The following is a 20,455-nucleotide window of genomic DNA, read 5'->3' as shown; positions in this document are numbered from 1 at the left end:
AAGTCATAATGCTTTAGTCAGACATTTACTCTTATTCCTTTTTTTCTAATAAATAAATTTTCACAAATGGACGCATTTCAAGTTCCTTTTTTGGCTTACATTTCAGTTGGTGAAATAGGATTAAGTTGAAGTATTTTCTTTTAAAAAAAAAACGAAAAAAATATATTAATACCAATATTAATGTTGTAGACAGTTAGAAAGCTTCGTTTCGTTCAAGATACTTATCATTCATGTAACCGATTTCGGCATTCCAGGCTACACCATCATGAATGTCAACAAGCACAGTGGATATAATGCTTTCTTGGGCTGTGATTGAAATTTGTTCACTTGTGGTAATTATTCAAACTATGCACTATCTAAAGCTAATAGCTGATAAAATGGCTGCTCTCGTGTGTTCGAAAGATTACTCCGAATTAATCCAAAGCACACAAACTTTAGCAGCTATTCAAATAGGGAAAACAAATTTTGCCAGCTTAGGCAAAACAAGCTTATTTAACAATTTACTTGTGAAGTAGAGGAAAAGAAATGACAATGCGGAGCTAGCAGTTTTTTTAAAAATAGTTCACATTTGAAGTAAGGTCTGGATGTATACTGTATTACACTCATCAATCATACACCAAAATAAAAGGAATTAAAAGTTATTTTAGCAATACCTAAAATAAAAAAAAACAAGATCCTTTGTTTTAAATAGCTAGGATAACAAGTAAGGAAAACACGGGAAATTTTCTTTCTTTAAAAATCAAACCATATGCAAAGAACGAAACAACAGAGCGCAACCTACAGCTTATAGTTTATGCTCGTCTTATTTGGAGTCAGATAGCTGAAATATCGACTGTAACGACTGAAGTAGGAACACAGACCTTAAATGTAGTTTTAGAAACCTTAGATAAGTTTCAGAAAAGTTAAACAAGAGTTACTTCCCTGGCTCTGTTCGGTTAAAGGGTATGTATATCTGCTTGGGAAACATGGCAACTCATTACTTTCAAGTCTAAGGATTTATATTTCGTTAAAATATAATAACATATAAAAAAAATTTGAGGGTCTAAACAAGCCTTAAAATTATCTCACTGGACCTTGTATCACTAAGCGTCCTACGAAGGAGACTAAAATTAACTTCCAAAGTGAGGACAAAGTCTTAGAAATGAAACGAGGACAAAGTCTTAGAAATGAAACGAGGACAAAGTCTTAAAAATGAAACGAGGACAAAGTGCAAGAAATAAAATAATGTTTATTGCATTGAACCATTCGTTCCTTATTATAAAAGCGTGAAAATGACCAGAGTCAAATGATTACAAAATAATGAAAAGAAACGCCATGTACACAATAACAAACAAAACATTTTACAACAAGTAGTGTCCGTGTCTTAATAATATTTCATTATATTATATACATGCTCATACCTATATTTAAAACACATACAGTACATATATGTAAACAAATACATAGATAAATGCTTGCATGCATGCATACATACATACATACATACATACATGCACGCATACACACATACATGCATACATAAATACATACATACATACATACATACATACATACATACATACGCACACACTTTACGCAAGTACTTTTTATATGAATGGTTACGAAATCATATATGCATACATACATACACGTGTACAAGCTTCGAATCTCTATAGCAATACATGTTACAATGCGTGCATTTGAAGCCACTGTCACGGGTCCTCACATCTTTATCGATCGATGCTACCATGCAACTCATCTTTTATTTGGTAAATTTCCATAATCGTTCCCCTAGTTTGCTTTAATATTAAATAATCATATATACAGATCTTTTCTGTGTATTTATATCATTTATTGCTTTTCACAATATTAAGAAGTTCTGCATTGTTGAAAGGAAAACAATAAAAATTAAGTGAAACCAATTTTATGTGTATCAAACATACCAAACAATATTTATGAAAACACATGGAGTTACTGGTAAATTGGTATATAGTATTTTAGTATTAAAATTAAATAACTTATCTATGTTACATTCCTGGAACATTTGTTAGGGAGTTTTGAAATAATTAATACTTACTGGTTTGCTTCTCATAGTAGCAAGAAGAGAAAGATAAAAAACATAATAACTTTATATTCCTCTTCAGTGCTCTTCCTTCCTTCTTTGTATATTCTGTTGCGACGCTATGGTCTTAAACTAAGTATAAAAAAAAGAGCGAAAACCATCAAATTTTGTCAAATTCAACAAAAAAATGTATCTATCTAGAATAGAAAGTAACAATTTAAAAAGAACTAAAAGTTTCATAAAAATACACATGTATAAAGTACCAATTGAGTTCCAGTGGTGTTCTAAACAGATTACATTATTTAATGTGTTCATGTGCCTACAGCTTATAATGTGCTATTGTGCCAATGACCTGGAAAGTGGCGATACGTTAACAATTTTTGATTTATCACAATAAAATATGCCCTTGATTGAATTCACAATATTTTCAGATTAATTATTTAGCTTAAGAAGTATTCATGATCACTTTGTAATTTCAGTGAATAATTTTAATAAATGAATTTACCCAAATTAAAAACTGAGCACACTAGTAAGACTGATTCCACTTCAAATGTTAAGGTAGGAATAAATAACATTTCAAGTTTAAAAAAAAACATTTATTTTAAAATCTAAGATATAATAATGGAACCATGATGTAGGTTAGTCTCCTCTCTTAAACATTCATAGTTATAAACAAGTTTATGAATTTCCAAGTGAAAAATTAATATCCTACTTTCAGATAGACGTAAACATGTTTACCTATATTAATAATGAGCTGAATATTTAAACTATAATCACAGAGAAATATTAGCTATATAGAAAGATGATTACCAAATAAATATCACTGGTCATGTAGACCTCTAACTTGATTTTGGACTAAGGACAATTACAAAACACAGATATGCACAGCATATAAACACTGAGAAAAGTCAACAAACAATACATATTTAATAGACATAGCACTTCTATTTTTTTATTTCTTAGTCCACTTTTCCATACGAAATTTGAAATAATTCTCATTCGGTTATTTACAACATTCACATTTTAATAGAAAATGATAACTTAATTTTAAAACCTTTTTTAAATATTAAGTCACTGCGTTGTTAATACTTGTACCAATTATATCCATTTATCATTGTTAACATTCTTACCGATCATACCCATTTATCGTTGTTAACACTCGTACCCATCATACCAATTTACCATTGTTAACACTCGTACCGATCATACCCATTTATCATTGTTAACACTTTTGTACCAATCATACCCATTTATAATTGTTAACATTCGTACCGATCATACCAATTTATCATTGTTAACACTCGTGCCGATCATACCAATTTATCATTGCTACAACTTGTACAGATCATAACCATTTATCGTGATAGTCCTTATTTCTATGACTGAAATGGACGAGGACAGTTCTTCAGTTTCATACTATTATGTATAATTAATTGATATTGTGTGTTGGCTTTTGTCCATGATAATATGTTATGTATATTTAATTTGCGTTGTGTAATTGACTAGGAGTCGGCGCCACCGACTAAGATATATTTTTTTACAAATAATTTATTACGCGGCTAATGATTTTCTATGGTTGAAGATTATATATTAAGATTATTTTTGGGGGAGGGTAAACATGTTTATATGTCATTCTGACCTTGGAGGTTTCTAGAAGGGATCTTGTTTACGAATTTGATGGGAAATTTACCCTCATCATGGTTCTCTTATGTTGTGATATATATTTTAAGTAAAAGGCAGAAGTAAACCGAATTTTGTTATTCCATATCCTAACATCAATCATTGTGCAATTTAAGTTGTATTCATCTGAGAGGTTTTAATTTATTTATTTAAATTATTCATTGGAATTACAAAGTGCTAATTGATTTAGGGCTAAATCACTATTTTGTAATCAATGTGAATTCATTCAGAGGCACTTTGGACTTGTGCTATAACTTTTAGGACTATTTGGGATTTATTTCACAGTACTGTAAGTTCTTTTTAAATTTTCACGTTGTATTCTTGGGAAATAAAATATTTGTTGAATTTTTCAAAACTTGTTAGCTTTCGCTCTTTTCAGTTACTAAGTTTAAGACCATAGATTCGTACAAATATTCGTCATGAAAATCACAAATTAAAACTCTTTGTGGTACAAAATTATTCCGATTGATAAAAAAGAAAGTACAAACAATTATAAACTGGCTAGTGTGCATAAAACACCCCGTTGCGTAAATTGGAAGACTTAACGATAAGATTTAAACATAAAATAAAGACGATACCACACACTTCCAGTATATGAAAATCATGAAGATGTAAATTATCATCGCTAAAGACACGACTAATAAAGTAAAATAAATATCGAAACAATATTTGACACCTTAACAACCAAAATAGAAAAGGCGTGTTGGAATGTATACTCTATACTGATTTAATGTAGACGTAGACATTCCAATCACTATATAATTTTCATATCACTATAAAATATAGAATTCTCTAATCACTATGACAATGTACGAAATCCAGAAGATTATTTAGTAAACATTAATCAGCAGAGTCAGTTTAGTTAACTCTCGGAGATGTGCACGCTGTTATCACACGTAAAAGAGTCAGTTTAGTTAACTCTCGGAGATGTGTACGTTTTTATTTTCACTTAACTGAGTCAGCCAAATTAATTATCTGATGTGTACATGCTGTTATCACACGTAAAAGAGTCAGCCAAGTTAACTATCCGATGTGTACATGTTGTTATCACACTTAACAAAGCTGGCTTAGTTAACTAAACAACGTGTACATGTTATTATCATACATAACAGTCACTGAAGTTAACTTTCGTATGTGTACATTTATCACACTTAATCGAGTTTAGTTAACTCTGAGGCGTGCATATTGTTATAACACTAACGAGAATCAGCTTAGTTAACTCTGAGGTGTGTGTATTGTTATTACACTTAACAGTCAGCATAGCTATCTCTGATATATGCATGCTATCATATTAATGATGTTGAATGCTATTGTTTTATTTACTAATCCAAGATCTCATTTCATTCACGATACCTTTCAACTCTCTTTTTATACAACGCTAGATTTATTATTGAAAGATAACGTCAAACCAAGTAATGAAATAAAATTTGCAATATTCCTAAATGTTCCGAAATATATATATAAAATAACTAGACGTGTTATTTTAAACTTAGAATAAAACTAAGAGCAAAATAATTATAAAATAAACGGAATAAACAATACTGGCTGTAACTATATGAACGTATTTTCTCTAATTTAAAATTGTTGATGTAATTAATTATTGCCATATATGTTTCTTTTGTTTGTTGACGTAGTTTTTATATATGCTCAAGCTTGTATCAAATGAATGTCATCTCTGGAACATTTTTGTGTGCTTTGGGAAACGACCTAGACGAGTCATTACCTCGTCTCCACTTCCATATTTTTTTAATAAACAACAACAAAAATGCGTTTAAAGCAAATAAACCACAAAAAATGTTAGAAACAAAACTTATATATATAATTAATTTTTTTCTTGAAGTTGGGCATTTGAACAATGTCTAACCTCCTTTAAATATCTCAAAATAAATGTTTTTAAACTAAAAGAAACAATTTAAAACACACAAAAAAATCCACAATTTCTTCAAGTACATATTGCGATAAAAGTGTCATTGACAAATTCAACGAACGAACAATGGCTAACTCTTAATTTAAAATAACAATGAACCAGCGCGTCTGAAATGTACGTGTCGGGCTAGTCATTGTCTTCAATTAAATATATAGCTTACACAAGTGTTCAACTAATATGAAATGTAATAAAAGCATTGAATAATATCGTATGTCACTGTTCGAAAAAAGCATTGAATAATATTCTGTTACTGAAAGGAGTGTCTTGATTTATTATTCAACGAGTTTAATAAATTTTATGTCGAATGAACATTGAGATTCTATTTATAACAAAATGTAAGGAGGTTGCATTAGTTAATGTAGCGTTTTCAGGTTATAAGGAACGGTGATTATCATGACGTTAATAAAGGAGAAAGACATAATAAATATAATGAACATTGTGTTCAAATCTGATTGTGGTGAACAGTGACAAAGGTTTAGCTGCACGCAGACTAAAGCATGGAACTCTAAGATCGTGAGAAAAACGTCACAAGAGAAGGAATACAAATTTTATGATTCTATTGCATTATTTATTTATTTATTTATTTATTTATTAATGTATTTATTTACTTATTTATTTATTTATTTATTTATATCATTACGTTATGTGACGGCAGATTACTGTCTCTGTTGTTTGCAGTTGGACTCGACTTGTATGCAAGAATATAAGTACAAATATGTATTTGCCAGTAGCTTCTCGTGGGTCGGTGGTTCTTTCCGGGGTTTTCCCGGGTTCTTCATCCACCATTAATACTAGCCGCCATGTATAGCCTATCTTGTGCTGAAAAATGGCGTTAAACCCCACAACAACAACAAATATGTATTATTTTCTTTCCCATAGATTTTGTTATTCTCGTGCTGGTGACGTTTCTGTAGGTTTTACACCACGATTTTCGCCCTCAGGGCGTTCACCGTCCGTGCCAGACCTCGAGGAAGTCTCACTATCGCAACTTTCGCCCTTCAGCAGTCGCGCTTTCTGTTTTAGCTTTGTCGTTTCTTTCTGAATATTCGTCTTTACACCCTCCACCTCTTTTTGAATATTAGCTTTTACACCTTCCACTTTCCTCTTTGCATCATTAACTTTCCTCTTCGCATGCAATCCTGCTTCTGTAACTTTTGCTTTTGCTTTCTCGATATCCTTTTTGGCATGCTTTATTGTTTCCTTTGCAGTTTTACTGAAAAACTCGATAGCAACATTAACACACATTGACACAAGAGATAAGCCTATGAATACATACACAGAAGAGATCACAAAGAATTTTGGATGAGCAGGAACAATGTCTCCTAAACCAATGGTGCTTAAGGAAATGAATATAAAGTAGAACGCTTCCAGAAATCCCCAGTCCTTTTCCCAAGTAGTGTACATTACACTTCCAAGAACTATGTACAAAAGTAAAATGATGACAGCAACTATTATGGGAAGATTAAATTTATCATCAATTTCGTCTGCTTTGTATATTATTTCATACTCTTGGTCTTCCTCAATAGATGACAACTTGCTGTTTTGTTGAGCCTTGCCGTTTGCAGTCGACAATGCCTTCTTTTTGACGATTGCTCTTGGGATCTTCCTGCAGTAACCTGTGTAATAATACCGCCGAAGAAAAGACCAGAAATACTTTAGAACGATGGTGAAGCGTTTACCGAGTTCAGCCAAAACAATAATAGCCAACGGTATGCCAATTGCAGCGTACAACATGGTAACACCCCGGCCAAGATCGGTAACCGTTGCGATATGTCCGTACCCTGTAAATGTTTGAAAAAAACAAATATTAATCAACGTATGCCAGGAGGTATATCGAGGTGTTTGACAAGTCTCTATAAATGCCAACGAGAAACAAGAGTTATTTAGAAATGACAGCCTCTCCATGCAGTGTTTATGTAAAGAGTCCTACTGAAAGTACCCGATGGTACATCCTTTTTAATACTACTTACGCTAGATCCCAACGGTCCATTACTCCCAATGTATATACTACTTAAGCAATGGTAGTATAAAAACAAGTGTTACATGCGGAAAATTCTAAGTACCAAAAGCCACCTCTTCACGATTTGTGTGAGATATATACCGAGTTTATCAATAGAACTTTATGGACAGACAGATAAGCATCGCGACAGCTATATCCCCTCTCAACTTACATAGAAAAGGGATAAAAAGAAGAAGAAACTCAAAGCACATAAATCGAACCTTTCATTTTATCACTCAGAAATTAAATTTGGCCGTGTAATTGAAAAGATTAAAAATATGATCCTTAGAAATGGATAACACGAGCATATGTTAAAGAAATTAAATTGTATCTTTATGTCAGCTTGTCTTCTTGGGCCTCTTACATAGACAAAAGAATTTTCGTTGTTGAAATAGCTTGTTTCATCAAAAGATAACCGCTCCAATGCCGATAGCCGAAGTGGTTAGAGCGTCTGTCTCGGATGCGGGAAGTCGCGGGTTCAAACCACAACCGACTCGTACCAAAGACTTATAACAATGAAACTAGAAGCTGCCTCGCTTGGCGCTCAGCATTAATAGGTTAGTGTTAGGACTGGTCGGCCTGGTGTCAGGATAATGTGACTGAGTAGGACATGATGCTACATGCCTGCGGCATGATGCCTTAATGCTAGACATCATTGTAAGCTGTCACACTGCAAACATCGGAGCGATATGACTGAAAAATTGTTAAAGCTACGTTAAAAATCTAAAACACACACACACACACACACACACACACCAAAAGATATACTTAAATGGTATATTAGTTGAGATGTAGGTCGATAGTCATGTCCGATATACATTTATCTGCCAATAGATATTTACATGGCGAAATCGAAACAACGTGGACATCAAGGAGATATTTGAAAATTTAAAACTGCGAGTAGAAACCTTAGTTCAGGAACACAGTAGCTATCTTAAAAAGAAGAACGCAATTTAGTAATTTTAATTTAAATAAATAATATATGTACTACCTATTGTCGTGTATATGGTACCGCAGAAAATCAAACTATTCCAGAAGTTCCAGACCGTTTTATCAGACGGACTAGTCACTCCTTGCTTGTATGCCGTCATGATGTCAGCCTCGTACTGTAGAAGAAGATCACGTGCACGAAGCGTCAAATCATCGCTGCTAGTGCCTTGACTGGTTGAGAGGTTTAAAAGAACTTCTATGAGCTCCTCTCTTGTTTCGGTAATGTTCTGTTTGTAGTGTTTTTCGTGTGGTGCTTCAATGTACATGAATATCACAGCACCCAGAAATGAGTATCCGACAAGTAATAAGATTAATACTACCGCGGGCAAATTTTGTCTCATGCAGGCTTTAAACCGATCACTCCTCGAAAGCGCTTTCTTGGAACTCTCTGAAGTCACGCTTCTCTCTAAGTCAGACGCTGGCGTTGACTCCTTCGACGGAGGATTGCTAACGGATTTTGTATGCTGGCCATTGGCCTGTATGGCAGGATCACACCCATCCGTGGAAATAGCAGTTTGCGACAGTAACAATCCATCAGTTGGTTGAGGTTCTGGTTCGGCCATCATACAGTTTTCTTTTGATTACCTCTAAATACTCAACGACCGCTTGACAAAGGTCTGCCCCTGAAATTATACAGTGTAATTGAGAGTTATTTGCCAGTTTAAAAATATGTATGCTGTATGGGTCTGTCAGCCTTTTTTCTATGTAAGTGTCTATACATCAAAATGTGTTACAATATTAAAACTACGCATGATTTAAATTCCATCAAAGATACGGTTCTATTTCTGTTCCATCTCTGACTTGCCTAGCGTGTATCGTTTGCAATATGTAATACACAAAGTTCAAGAAAACATAATTGAATTTATTATTCGGACCTTTCTGTAATGGGTTTGTGACCGACAATTATAATTTAAAATATTTTGAAACAGATTTTGAACCAGAACACTTAAGGATTGATAAATCTGTCCAGCATAAATTGTTGTGTTTCCTACATGTTAGTTTTGTAAGTAGACATACATCAATATACGTATATCAATTAACACTTCTACAGTAACTGTTATTACACACATAAAAATGATTGTCAGCTCTGATTATCAGAACAGGCCGCATGTTCTAAACAGTATTAAAGAGTATTTGTTTCGTCACAATAATTTCGTGTCCGCAAATTAACGGAATAACTGATAATTGTTTCGCTCAACGTTATACAAGTATGGGCTTTTTCGAGTGAATTATAATACAATTATGCTCCTTTATCGAATACAATACATTGTTTTATCGAGCTGTGAAATACTGTTAAACGCATGGCGTCTCTCTACCAAGCGAATCAAACACCTGTGTAAGTTTGGGCTCGAAGTACCTTGTTTTCCCCTATTTCATAGGACTTCTAGAGAACAGTCCTTGTCAGCTTGGAAGTTCTCATAAGCGCGCAAAGACTATAAATAATGTTCTTCTAATAAATCAATGACCACGTATATCACAACTTCACAATTGCATGCCTTATCCTTGTTAGGATTCCGGGTCGTAACGTCAGTACTTCTCACAATGAAAACACAAATCACAGCTCAAATATCCAAGACAGGGAAATACTTTCCAATTCCATCACCGGGTCAGCTGAAACACAATTCTGAACCATATTTCACATGTGCAGCTCCACCAAACGGTTTTCAATGCAACAATAAAAGGCATCTCCAAATAGGGGCCCCGAGTGGCCGAGTGGTCTAAAGCACTCACCGTTACGGATCATTGCCATCTCACCTCTGTCTGCGTCAATTCGAGTCTCAGACTCGGCTAACGTTGGTACGTGAGAAAGCCTGCCGAGGTTTTCCAGGGTTCTTCCTTCACTAATTATACTGGCCGCCATGTATAGCCTATCTTGTGCTGAAAAATGACGTTAAACCATACAACAACATCTCCAAATAAATGAATAACCCCATTTAAATTTTTCCATGACAAGAATATTAGTCCCTGTCACGAATATTTAACATTGAAAGGCACAATCAATCAACACCTTTACATTAAAATAGGAACTACGTGGTTCGTGTCCATTTATTCAGCTCTGGCCCAAATTCAAACAACAAAACTAATCCATGCCGTCATAAAAATCTCATGATAATGTACTTTACAATGTCTTTTCCTAGAAATTGGCTAATTACTCGGGCTGTGAAATATTTCCCAATACCGACTTCCCATCATCATACAAAGAATGACTAAAATCTGACAAAGATATAAATAGATCAGGGACGTCATTTCAACTTCTTTCAGGGGTGAGGGGCAAAACTTGCTTTTGGGGGGGGGGGTGGCAAAACTTGACGGGCTTATTAATTTTCCTACATAGGCAACATCAATTTTACGTTTTACAGCACATGCAAATTGGGGAGGGGGAAATGCCCCTGCCCCCCCCCCCCCCATATGACGTCCCTGAAATAGATATGCAAATACAAATGATTCATACCCTAGATTTTTTACAATATGATATTAGTCGACACCAAGCGGAACATTTACAAAGTTTTTCTATCAAATATATTTAAAAGACGTCACTATTATAAAATATAAAACATCACTGATCAAACTTAGTGTAACTTTATTTTCTGAGGATAATACATTTGGTTCTGAAATAATCAACCTCAGTAGCAGAATAATGAAACTATAAATGAAACGTATATGTACAACTATAACTCTGCTTAATACAATCTGACAGTCACATGTGATCATAAAGTGTGTGTGTGTATATATATATATATATATATATATATATATATATATATATATATATATATATATACGTGCATACATTAGATTGAAGCATACGTAATTTATATGTGTAGATTTGGGAGAAAGGAAGGATGTAGGAGTATCAATGTTAATTATGTTGTTTTTGAGGTTTTACGTCTATTTTCAGCACAAGATAGCTATACATGGCGGCCAGCATGGGCACCCGCACATAGGGGCGGGGGCGGGCAATTACCTCACCTCCGGCCTGGATTTCATCTCTAACATGGTTTTTGCCTTCATATGAAAAACTTAACAGATGACCACTACATGTTTGCTCTACCCTAACCCCCCCCCCCGAAAATAATTCTGCGGGCGCCCATGTCGGCCAGTATAACTAGTGGAAGTAGAACTTGCGAAAACCACCGACCCACGGATAGCTATTGGCAAGTTTTCTGACATATCAACGTTGGCCGAGCCCAATACTCGAACCCACGCGGACAGAGGTGAGATGGCAGTGATCGACAAAGGCAAACGCTTTAGACCACTCGGCCACTCGGGGCCCCTCCAAGTAAGGTATCTCAATTTGTTTGAGCTATGGCATAATCAGAAAGGATAAATTTGTGAAGCGTGTTCTTAAAATGATAGAATGTTGGTGCTTGTTTGATGTCATGTGGTCATGAGGAATTTTATTTCACAACACTCCAGCGGAATATAAAATAAATGTGTTGTACTGATTCGTTTTAAATTTAGGCAAATGAAGATTCGAGTACAAACGAGAACGCAAATGTGTGAATGGGTATTGGAAGCTAGAGTTACGAGATCACTCATATATTGTGAAGCCATGCAATGAAAAGATTCATCTCAAAATCGTTTGAAAGTAATTACTCTATATTTAGATGTTAATCACTGCAAATTAAAGAATATATGTGAAGACATATAGCCTCTTCTTATAATAAATCGAGCGGCTCAGTTTTGTAGTTTAGTCATTTGATTAAGATTATTAGCATTGCAATTCCTCCAATACGGTGCAACCATAATCAAACCAAAGCAGTATGTAGCCATTAAAAACACTTTGCATAGATTCTGGCACTGTGATACACTGTGAGAACAGGAAGACTAAACGACAAAAAATAATCAAAGAAATTAAAAATAAACACATAAGACACAAAACATTCTATATTTAGACGGAAACCGCGACAAAAAAAAACTTTTGTATCAGATTACTAATTACATAATCGACACTATGTCAGCATGTGGACAGGTAATCAAAACTGTACGTGACTAAACTGACAAGGCTCTCTACTAGGGCTAAGCAATCCCTTTACAAACCTTAAGGATAACAACATGGGTATTAGAGAGGGAAGGACAGGGTTCTATATGGAGCAAGTACGATTGATGATGTCATGGGGCTATATCATAAGGCGCCACGCGAAGTGAACAGGCCCATGGAAGAGATTGGAAAACACTCCATATAGAAATTTTATAACACGTACAAACACACACACTCACACATACACACAACAGTCTCTAAACTCCAATTATAAGGAACCTTCTTCTATCTTAAACCTCACCCTAGAGGAGTAAAAAACTTCGGAAATTTTGGCAACTAAATAAATAAGAGATAACCTGCTCGGGGTGGGAGAAATACAAATAATTAAACAAAGTACGAACCTCACCTCGAGCAGTTCTAATCTCATGATACAGAATGCGAGAACGACACATAATAGCATACACATAAACCACTAAGGTCTTATTTTTATACAAGCACACCGCTGACTCGCCAAAATTCTAAATTTTATAAATCGTCTATTGAGAACAATACTCAATAGAAAAAGTCAAGACAACTGGGTTATAATTTGATAATAATTTGCTGTCCCAACATGGAAACATATATAGCAGTCATACCATATAGCACACACACATAGCACACACGGGACATAGGTGACCCCTAGCAAAGGTCAACTATGAAAACTAGGGAAGGAATTCCGAGCAGGTGATAGAAACCGTTCTCGGATGAACAACCCTATAGAAACACTAGGACTTCTTAGAAATATCCCAACCAAATATTTCTATTAAAATAAAAATAAAATAAAATAAAAATAAAAAATAAAACAAAAAAACAAAAAAAAAATAATCTTAATTCAAAATTCTTTTTATAAAATAACACATACAACACACCTTCCGGGGATACATAAACACATAAACACTTTACTATCTTTGGTTAGGTGGGAGGGATCTGGTAGTTGGACTGAATCAAATCATACCCTGAGCGAAAACAGAAAATGTAAACAATGTTTCATTTTAGCAGACGACAATCATATCCTTATCGAATATCCGTTGTACTGTGATCTCAGGAAAAGGATATTCCAAAGTACTGCTAGATAAGTCCAAACATGTTTAAATGTGTAGATGAACATACTTATAAGTGAAGTTCAACAACAAACGGCAAAGACCCAGATCTGCCGTGGCATAATGCGACGGCAGATCTGGGTCTTTGCAATTTGTATTTAACTAGAATACATAATGTTAATCTAGCGCATCTCTAACTTGGAAAGTTTAATTTTGTATCTATAAATCTTATTTGATTAGAAATGCTCTTTAATCCAATTTATGTGTTTGAATTATGGTAAACAACAGCAAAATAACGTTTACAGTTCATGGTATATATTTAGTCGATGCCAGATTACTGTATAAATGATAGATTGTAGTTTTCTCCCTCTGGGCGATCGCTCTAGATTTGTTTTAAGCAGTTAAATGATGGAGTTTCTTATCCAGATTTTTATCATAAATGTAAAATTTTCTTCAAATGTAGAGGATAAATGGAGAATTCGTGTTAATAATGGTACATGTACACGTGCACGCCTTCCATCAATGTTGCAACGTAATTAATGTGCGTTTGCTCAAGTGCAGTCTGGTCTATTGCAGTAAAGATAATTAGAATACACTTGGTGTAACTTGTATTTGACCTCTCAGGCTGGCTAGAACAATGCAATATTCGGTCGATAAAGTTTACATAACGCATTAATTCAACTAAGGCAGTGCTGTCCAACCCGCGGCCCGCGGGCTGATTTTAATTGGCCCGCCAGAGCTCGAGCAGCTATATAGTTGTTGCTGTTCAGTTTTCTGCTGCGGCCCTCGGCTTAAAAAAAACAAACAAAGAAACAAAAAAACATTTGTCAGTGGCCCATGGTGTCAAAAAGGTTGGACAGCACTGGACTAAGGGACTCGTTTTAAAATTAAGATGATTCTAGCTTAGTGAATACTGAACGTTAATATTTAAGGATATACCAGCATCATAGTTTGTTCTTCAGCGATATCAAAGAAAACCCTGGTTATACTGCACGGCACAAGATTATTTCACGCATCTGTCCAAGTACTGAAATTTACCTGAATTATATTCCGTTTTTTAGTAGCTAGGAAAAGTAATTTTTAAAGATATAAAGCAGATTCTGAAACTGATGGAAATTTTTACATAAGATGGTGAAATACATTTTTGTGGCTTAATTAGATATTCGTTTACATACATGAACTGGCGGTTTTCAACACTGGATATTTTCACCCCTAGTCGTCTACACTAAATGTAGTATATGACTGACTATTTGGATTAACCTCGTTTTCGCCCGTTAGGGCATGTACGACGATCCATTTGCCCATGCCTTATATATTATCCCCTCCCTTCCTGACCATAAATAGAGTTATAATGTCAAATTGAGAGAGAGAGAGAGAGAGAGAGAGAAGTATCAAGCTGTACCTCTACAGTTATAGCAGGTTACACGCCTTTACTGAAGACGCCTGTACCCGTGCAGAAATGGGCGGGATGGCATGATTCCCCGCAGTTTTATTCAGTGCGTGGATATGGAAGGTTTAGTGACTTTGTATACGGCTGATTCATACTGTAAAACAAGCCATACGATCCATAGCTCGTAATAGTGTATAGCACACGGTTATAACACTCCTTACATGCATTCAAGTGTAAACCGGAGATGTGTAAGTAAACGGATAAGCACTAGTGTGGTATCGTAATAATGGGTTTCCTCATTACATGCCGAAATTATAAACGATTTCCTTTCATATGCCTCAATGAACTTTAAAGGAATCAAACCAGATTAATGTGGGGTTGAAATAAAGATGTGTGATTTAATACGTAAACAAGAATGAATTAAAACATCTCATCGAAATGACGGTTTGGGTTTGCGGAGTTTAACGTCTTTCTTCAACACATGATAGGCTATAAATGGCGGCAAGTATATTGGTGGAGGAAGAACATTGGATGACAAGGGGAATGCCTTGGCTTTGTTGGGTTTAACGCCATAACCTTAGGTTATATTTGGCTGCCAGTATATTTGGTGGAGGAAGAACTGGGAAGAACCATGGACCCATGTCAAATAGCTGACAAACTTTCTCACATACCCATATTGCTCGAGCCGAGACTCGAACTTATGCAGACATCGGTTAAATGTGTGATTGGTCAGTAAATGCGAGCGCCTTAGACCACTCAGCTGCTCTCCCCCCCCCCCCGTCCACCCCAACCGCTTTAAAATGACTATTAAATGAGATATATTCTCGGAGTTGACGACTTCCTCTGTACTGGTATCTGAAGGACATGCCACTCAGTTGGTTGTATTATTAAAGCCACGTGGTACATCGTTGTCTTTTTGTTTTCTTTTTTCCGTAAGTAGGCATCTATGATTTATGACTTTAATTCAAAGTGGAATCTGACTGTAAATCCCCGTAGATAAGACGAGAGACTGTACATAATCTACTTTGATACGCTTATATAACCATTAACCCTAAGTTAATAATAAGCAAAGTTTGATATATCGGGATCTAGTTTCGGACTAGCACGTAATAGGTTATATCAATGTAAATTCACCGTGGGATAGGCCTGGGGACCTTTTGGGGAACATAGGTTACACGTTCTTCTGCAAAATAATATAGAGTCCTCCTCTTTCCCTGGGTCAAAGCATTGACCCAAATCAAGCTAATAATATAGAGTCCTCCTCTTTCCCTGGGTCAAAGCATTAACCCAATTCAAGCTATAGAGCTTCAGAACTATGAAACCCAAAAGAATTTTCTTTCCTTCTTAAAAAACTTTAAAAAAGCATCAGCAAGCCCATGTTCTGTTCTTTGCAAAAAAGGACGTAAATCGTCACTTTGTTAACTGAAACCCTGATAGCATAGTAAATATTATCAAAGAACGTATTAAAACCCTGATAGAGTGGTACATATTATCAAAGAACGTATTAAAACCCCATAGCATATTAAAGATTATGAAAGCGCCTTCGAGCCATAACATCTACTCTCCCAGTACTAAAATATATATTTTTATACCGCGATGATCTCAAAAGCTGAAATATTTGAAAGGTTAATCTTCTGTCTAGTAGCGATTGTCCATTTGACAGAAGCAAGTATCGACTTACGATAAGCCAATATCGATTCCTGAAAAGCGAGTATCGACTTATGATAGACTTGTATCGAGTCAAGAAAAGGGAGTATCGACTTACGATAAGCCTGTATGGAGTAATGAAAAGCGAGTATCGACTTACCATTAGCCAGTGTCGAGTCAAAAAAAGCGAACATCGAGCAGAAAAACTGACTATCAATGAGAGAAATGCGATTATGGCGTCAAGAAAAACGAGCATTGATTAGAAAAAGAAGCGATCATCGCTTTTTATTCAAGGCTCAAGTTTTCTTGACTCCATACTCGCTGCTAAAAGCTAAAAGAAGAAAAAAAAACTTCAGTATCTGCGAGCTCAATCTATTGCGACGATATTTTATTGGTCACACAGTTCAACACACACATCTCAGAAAGAAAGGCTCAAATCACATCTAATTGTTTCTTCTTCACAAAAGAATTTTAGCCAATGTTTAATTTCTCTTTTAACACCTGTGCTACCTCGTTATATATGTAAATGGCAGAGATAGATAGGTACCGGTAGAGAGATAGATAGATAGATGGATGGATGGATGGATGGACAGGCAGATAGATATACAGGCACTGTCAGATAGATGAATAAATATATAGATAGGCAGATATATATACAGGCACGGACAGGTAGATGAATAAATATATAGATAGACTGGCACAGACAAATAGACAGGCACAGACAGCTAGATAGACAGGCATAGATATACAGATACATCTGGCTGTGCCTCTTTTTATACATACATGTCACAGACAGACAGATAGATAGATAGATAGATAGATAGATAGATAGATAGATAGATATATAAATAGATAGATTGGCAGTTACCAGCGAGGTATTACACTTGATGAATCTTCAACTTTCTCTTCAGCTCTTTACCTACGATCGGAATCACATTTTGACATTTACGTAAATGTACCGTCAGTATCGTAGCGAGTAAAACACCTATACGTCATGTGACAGGCTTAATGTGAGCCTTGAATTAATCAAGAGCTGAAAAGAACGTTTACATGTTGTTAACGGAAGTTAAGTTGGTGTCAAAGGTTAAAGGTTGTGACCTAAATTATTGCGCAGGCTCTGTACACATGTTAAATATGACAATAATCGTAGTTATGTTGTGTCAAACATCTTCAACACACTTGTTCCAATCACCATCCAGTTTCAATGCAAAAAATTATATTTGTTTCTGATTCTTACAAAAACAATCATTGGAACTAGCGTTTACCTGACACAACATATGTCACAGTGAGAGCTGAGTCATTTCTCTAATGAAAATAACTCAGTCTCAAGTTTCTGCATGGTGAAATAATTACATCCCAGGTAAAAGTAGGTTTTTTTTAAAATTATTTTTTGCCTGCAAGGTAGCATGAAGATGAAATTAAATCTCATTATAGTCCTGTAAAATTTGTAAACACCAAGAGTTATTAAACACTCCTCGATTTACTTCTGTCTCCTTTGCATATATCTGTATATAGACCTAAAGCTTCATGTACCACCGTATCAAAATAGCACGAAATTATCAAGCCCCCTTTTTTCATTATATATAGACCTCAACATTGAATTGCATTAACCACTAAACCGAATGAAACGAATTTATTTAAATTAGTCTGGCAAATTATAAAATAAACATTTTTTTTTAAAGCAACAAATACCATTTTTTCCCCGCACATTCGGAACATGTATTGAGTATATACGACGATGCTGAACGAAAACCTTTCTTTTCATGGAACACTGAACATCGCACTAAAAACGACCTATTGCTCATCCATATTAACATGCATTTTAAATATGCAACAAGTCACATATTTCTAAACGAACAAGTTCTATCTTGTTCTCGACATTGTAACTTTTTTTGTCTTGTCGTGCATTCGACCTTACTGTAGCGTGCATTTTAAATTACAGATCAAGTCACATATTCTAAGCGAAACAATGCATTGATCTCGACATTGCGACTGATTTCTTTCTGGTCGTGCATCAGAGCTTATCGTAACGCATCGCAGGATTAAAGAAGGTAATTTGAATCAGATTCAGACAGACCTACTAAATAATGAATAGACGTTAGGCTAGGCTTCGCTGGTACACAGACTAAATTGGCAAATAGGCCGGTAACTAGTACAAACCGTGTCTCTCGATTGACTGGTAAGTGACGTTATTTGCACAACAATAACGCCATTCCAATAAATGCGAATTTGGAAACTTACCCCTTAGCTGTAGTGAGTGGTTGATAGCATCGCATCGGTCGGGTGCATCATGGGGAAAAATGTACTGAGATTCTGTACTTTCACTAAAATGGAGGATGATAGTTATCTAGGGTCTCGCTTATACCGGAAGTGTGAATCATTTGTGAGAAATTCAGCCATTCTGTTATATTACATATTATTTTTAATCGTAACATCCAGTTTACGTAGCATAATATGATGTAATATATTTATGGTCAATAGTGTTTCAATACTGTTAAGAGTGCATCTTGTACTTTGCATAATGATGTATATTATATTCATGTACCAAGGTGGTACTTTAATAATAAATAGTGTTATGATTTACCACGCATTTGATATTCAAATGATTTTCATGTCGTAATAATTTATTTACCCCACCCACCCCAACTAAATGCACCAGTTCCCTTGTATTTGACGGAGTTGCTAAGCGTTTTCGGCCAATGAATACAAAAATTACCGATCTTGTGTTATAATTTAATCTGGGATCATAGCGAGTTATCTTCCCTATAGTTGGCGCCACAGAAACAAAGCCGGTCCTGATATTTGGTTCGCATTGGATATTATCGTTCGCCAGAACAAATTTAGATCTCGTGTTATCCCTAAAAAATCACAATTCATAATACACGTATCAATCAGGGCCGCGGACAGGATTAGTGGGCCCTATGAAAAATTCTACAGTAGGGCCTTATGAATTACAATTTCTGACGGCGGTGGGCCCCCTGGCCGTTGTGGGCCCCGAACTTTAGTCCTAGTTGTCTTACCCTGTCAGCGGTCCTGGTATCAATGAAAGCAAAATGTCTTTTGTTTTATTTTGGGGCGAATCAATATATATGCTACGTTATAAGTAGAAGACACTAAAATAACCATTTGCTTCTTTCTTATAAGTTAATAAAAACATTACATCTTAATAACGTTTGACTCCTTCTATTCAAACTGTTTAATGCTGTTTATATTAAAGATAGGGAAGCTCATAATTTATCCTTATCGTTTCTCTGGGAAACTGTTCTATATAGCCTGGGATGTGTTGATGGTCCATTAAACCAAATCAAACAAATTCAATCAGTGTATGTGCTTAACATCGAATCGATACATCCATTATAAACAAGAAGACATGGTCTTCATATTGAAAATAATACAACTCTATAGTCCTAATGCAAAATTATTTTAAAAATTTCAGCGGAAGTTGTGTCTCCTGTAACAATATAAAATTCGATGATCAGTAAGTAAAAAAAATCATCGCACAGAAATAGACATATTTTACCTAAGTCCTGATGAAATATTTATTCTTATGTCAAATTAATTTAAATACCGTTTCTTTATCTCAGTATAAAATAAATTATATTTGAACAGGAAATAAAGTTATTTGGCTCTGAAATAAACATTAAAAGCAACAACATCAAATCAGACAATGTGCCAATTTTATTTCTTGTGAATATGTATTTCATTAAAAATTATCTTTAC

At 35.0% G+C, this 20,455-nt stretch overlaps 1 protein-coding gene across 4 annotated transcripts in view; it reads right to left on the bottom strand.

The window, feature by feature from the left end:
- Nucleotides 1-1,211: 1,211 nt before the first annotated feature.
- The window catches only part of LOC149795583 (potassium channel subfamily K member 18-like), a 51,842-nt gene continuing 32,598 nt past the window's right edge, over nucleotides 1,212-20,455 (bottom strand). Inside the window, exons 1-3 of one of the 4 annotated variants that reach the window (XM_089965419.1) lie at nucleotides 18,977-19,085; nucleotides 8,639-9,260; nucleotides 1,212-7,429 (exon numbers count right to left, since the gene is read on the bottom strand). In XM_089965419.1, the coding sequence (XP_089821545.1) occupies nucleotides 6,534-7,429; nucleotides 8,639-9,203 (1,461 nt within the window). In that variant the 5' untranslated portion in view covers nucleotides 9,204-9,260; nucleotides 18,977-19,085 and the 3' untranslated portion in view covers nucleotides 1,212-6,533. Of the gene's footprint in view, nucleotides 7,430-8,638; nucleotides 9,261-15,100; nucleotides 15,642-17,603; nucleotides 17,731-18,976; nucleotides 19,086-20,455 lie in introns of those variants that run through there. The other 3 variants (XM_089965417.1, XM_089965416.1, XM_089965420.1) reach the window with 3 other exon arrangements.

The sequence above is a fragment of the Sinohyriopsis cumingii genome, chromosome 7 (genome assembly GCF_028554795.1).
Source record: "Sinohyriopsis cumingii isolate HCF-2022 chromosome 7, ASM2855479v2, whole genome shotgun sequence".
NCBI classification, from domain to species: domain Eukaryota; kingdom Metazoa; phylum Mollusca; class Bivalvia; order Unionida; family Unionidae; genus Sinohyriopsis; species Sinohyriopsis cumingii.
The sequence above is the reverse complement of the archived record's forward strand: the minus strand, read 5'-3'. Positions and strand labels throughout refer to the sequence as shown.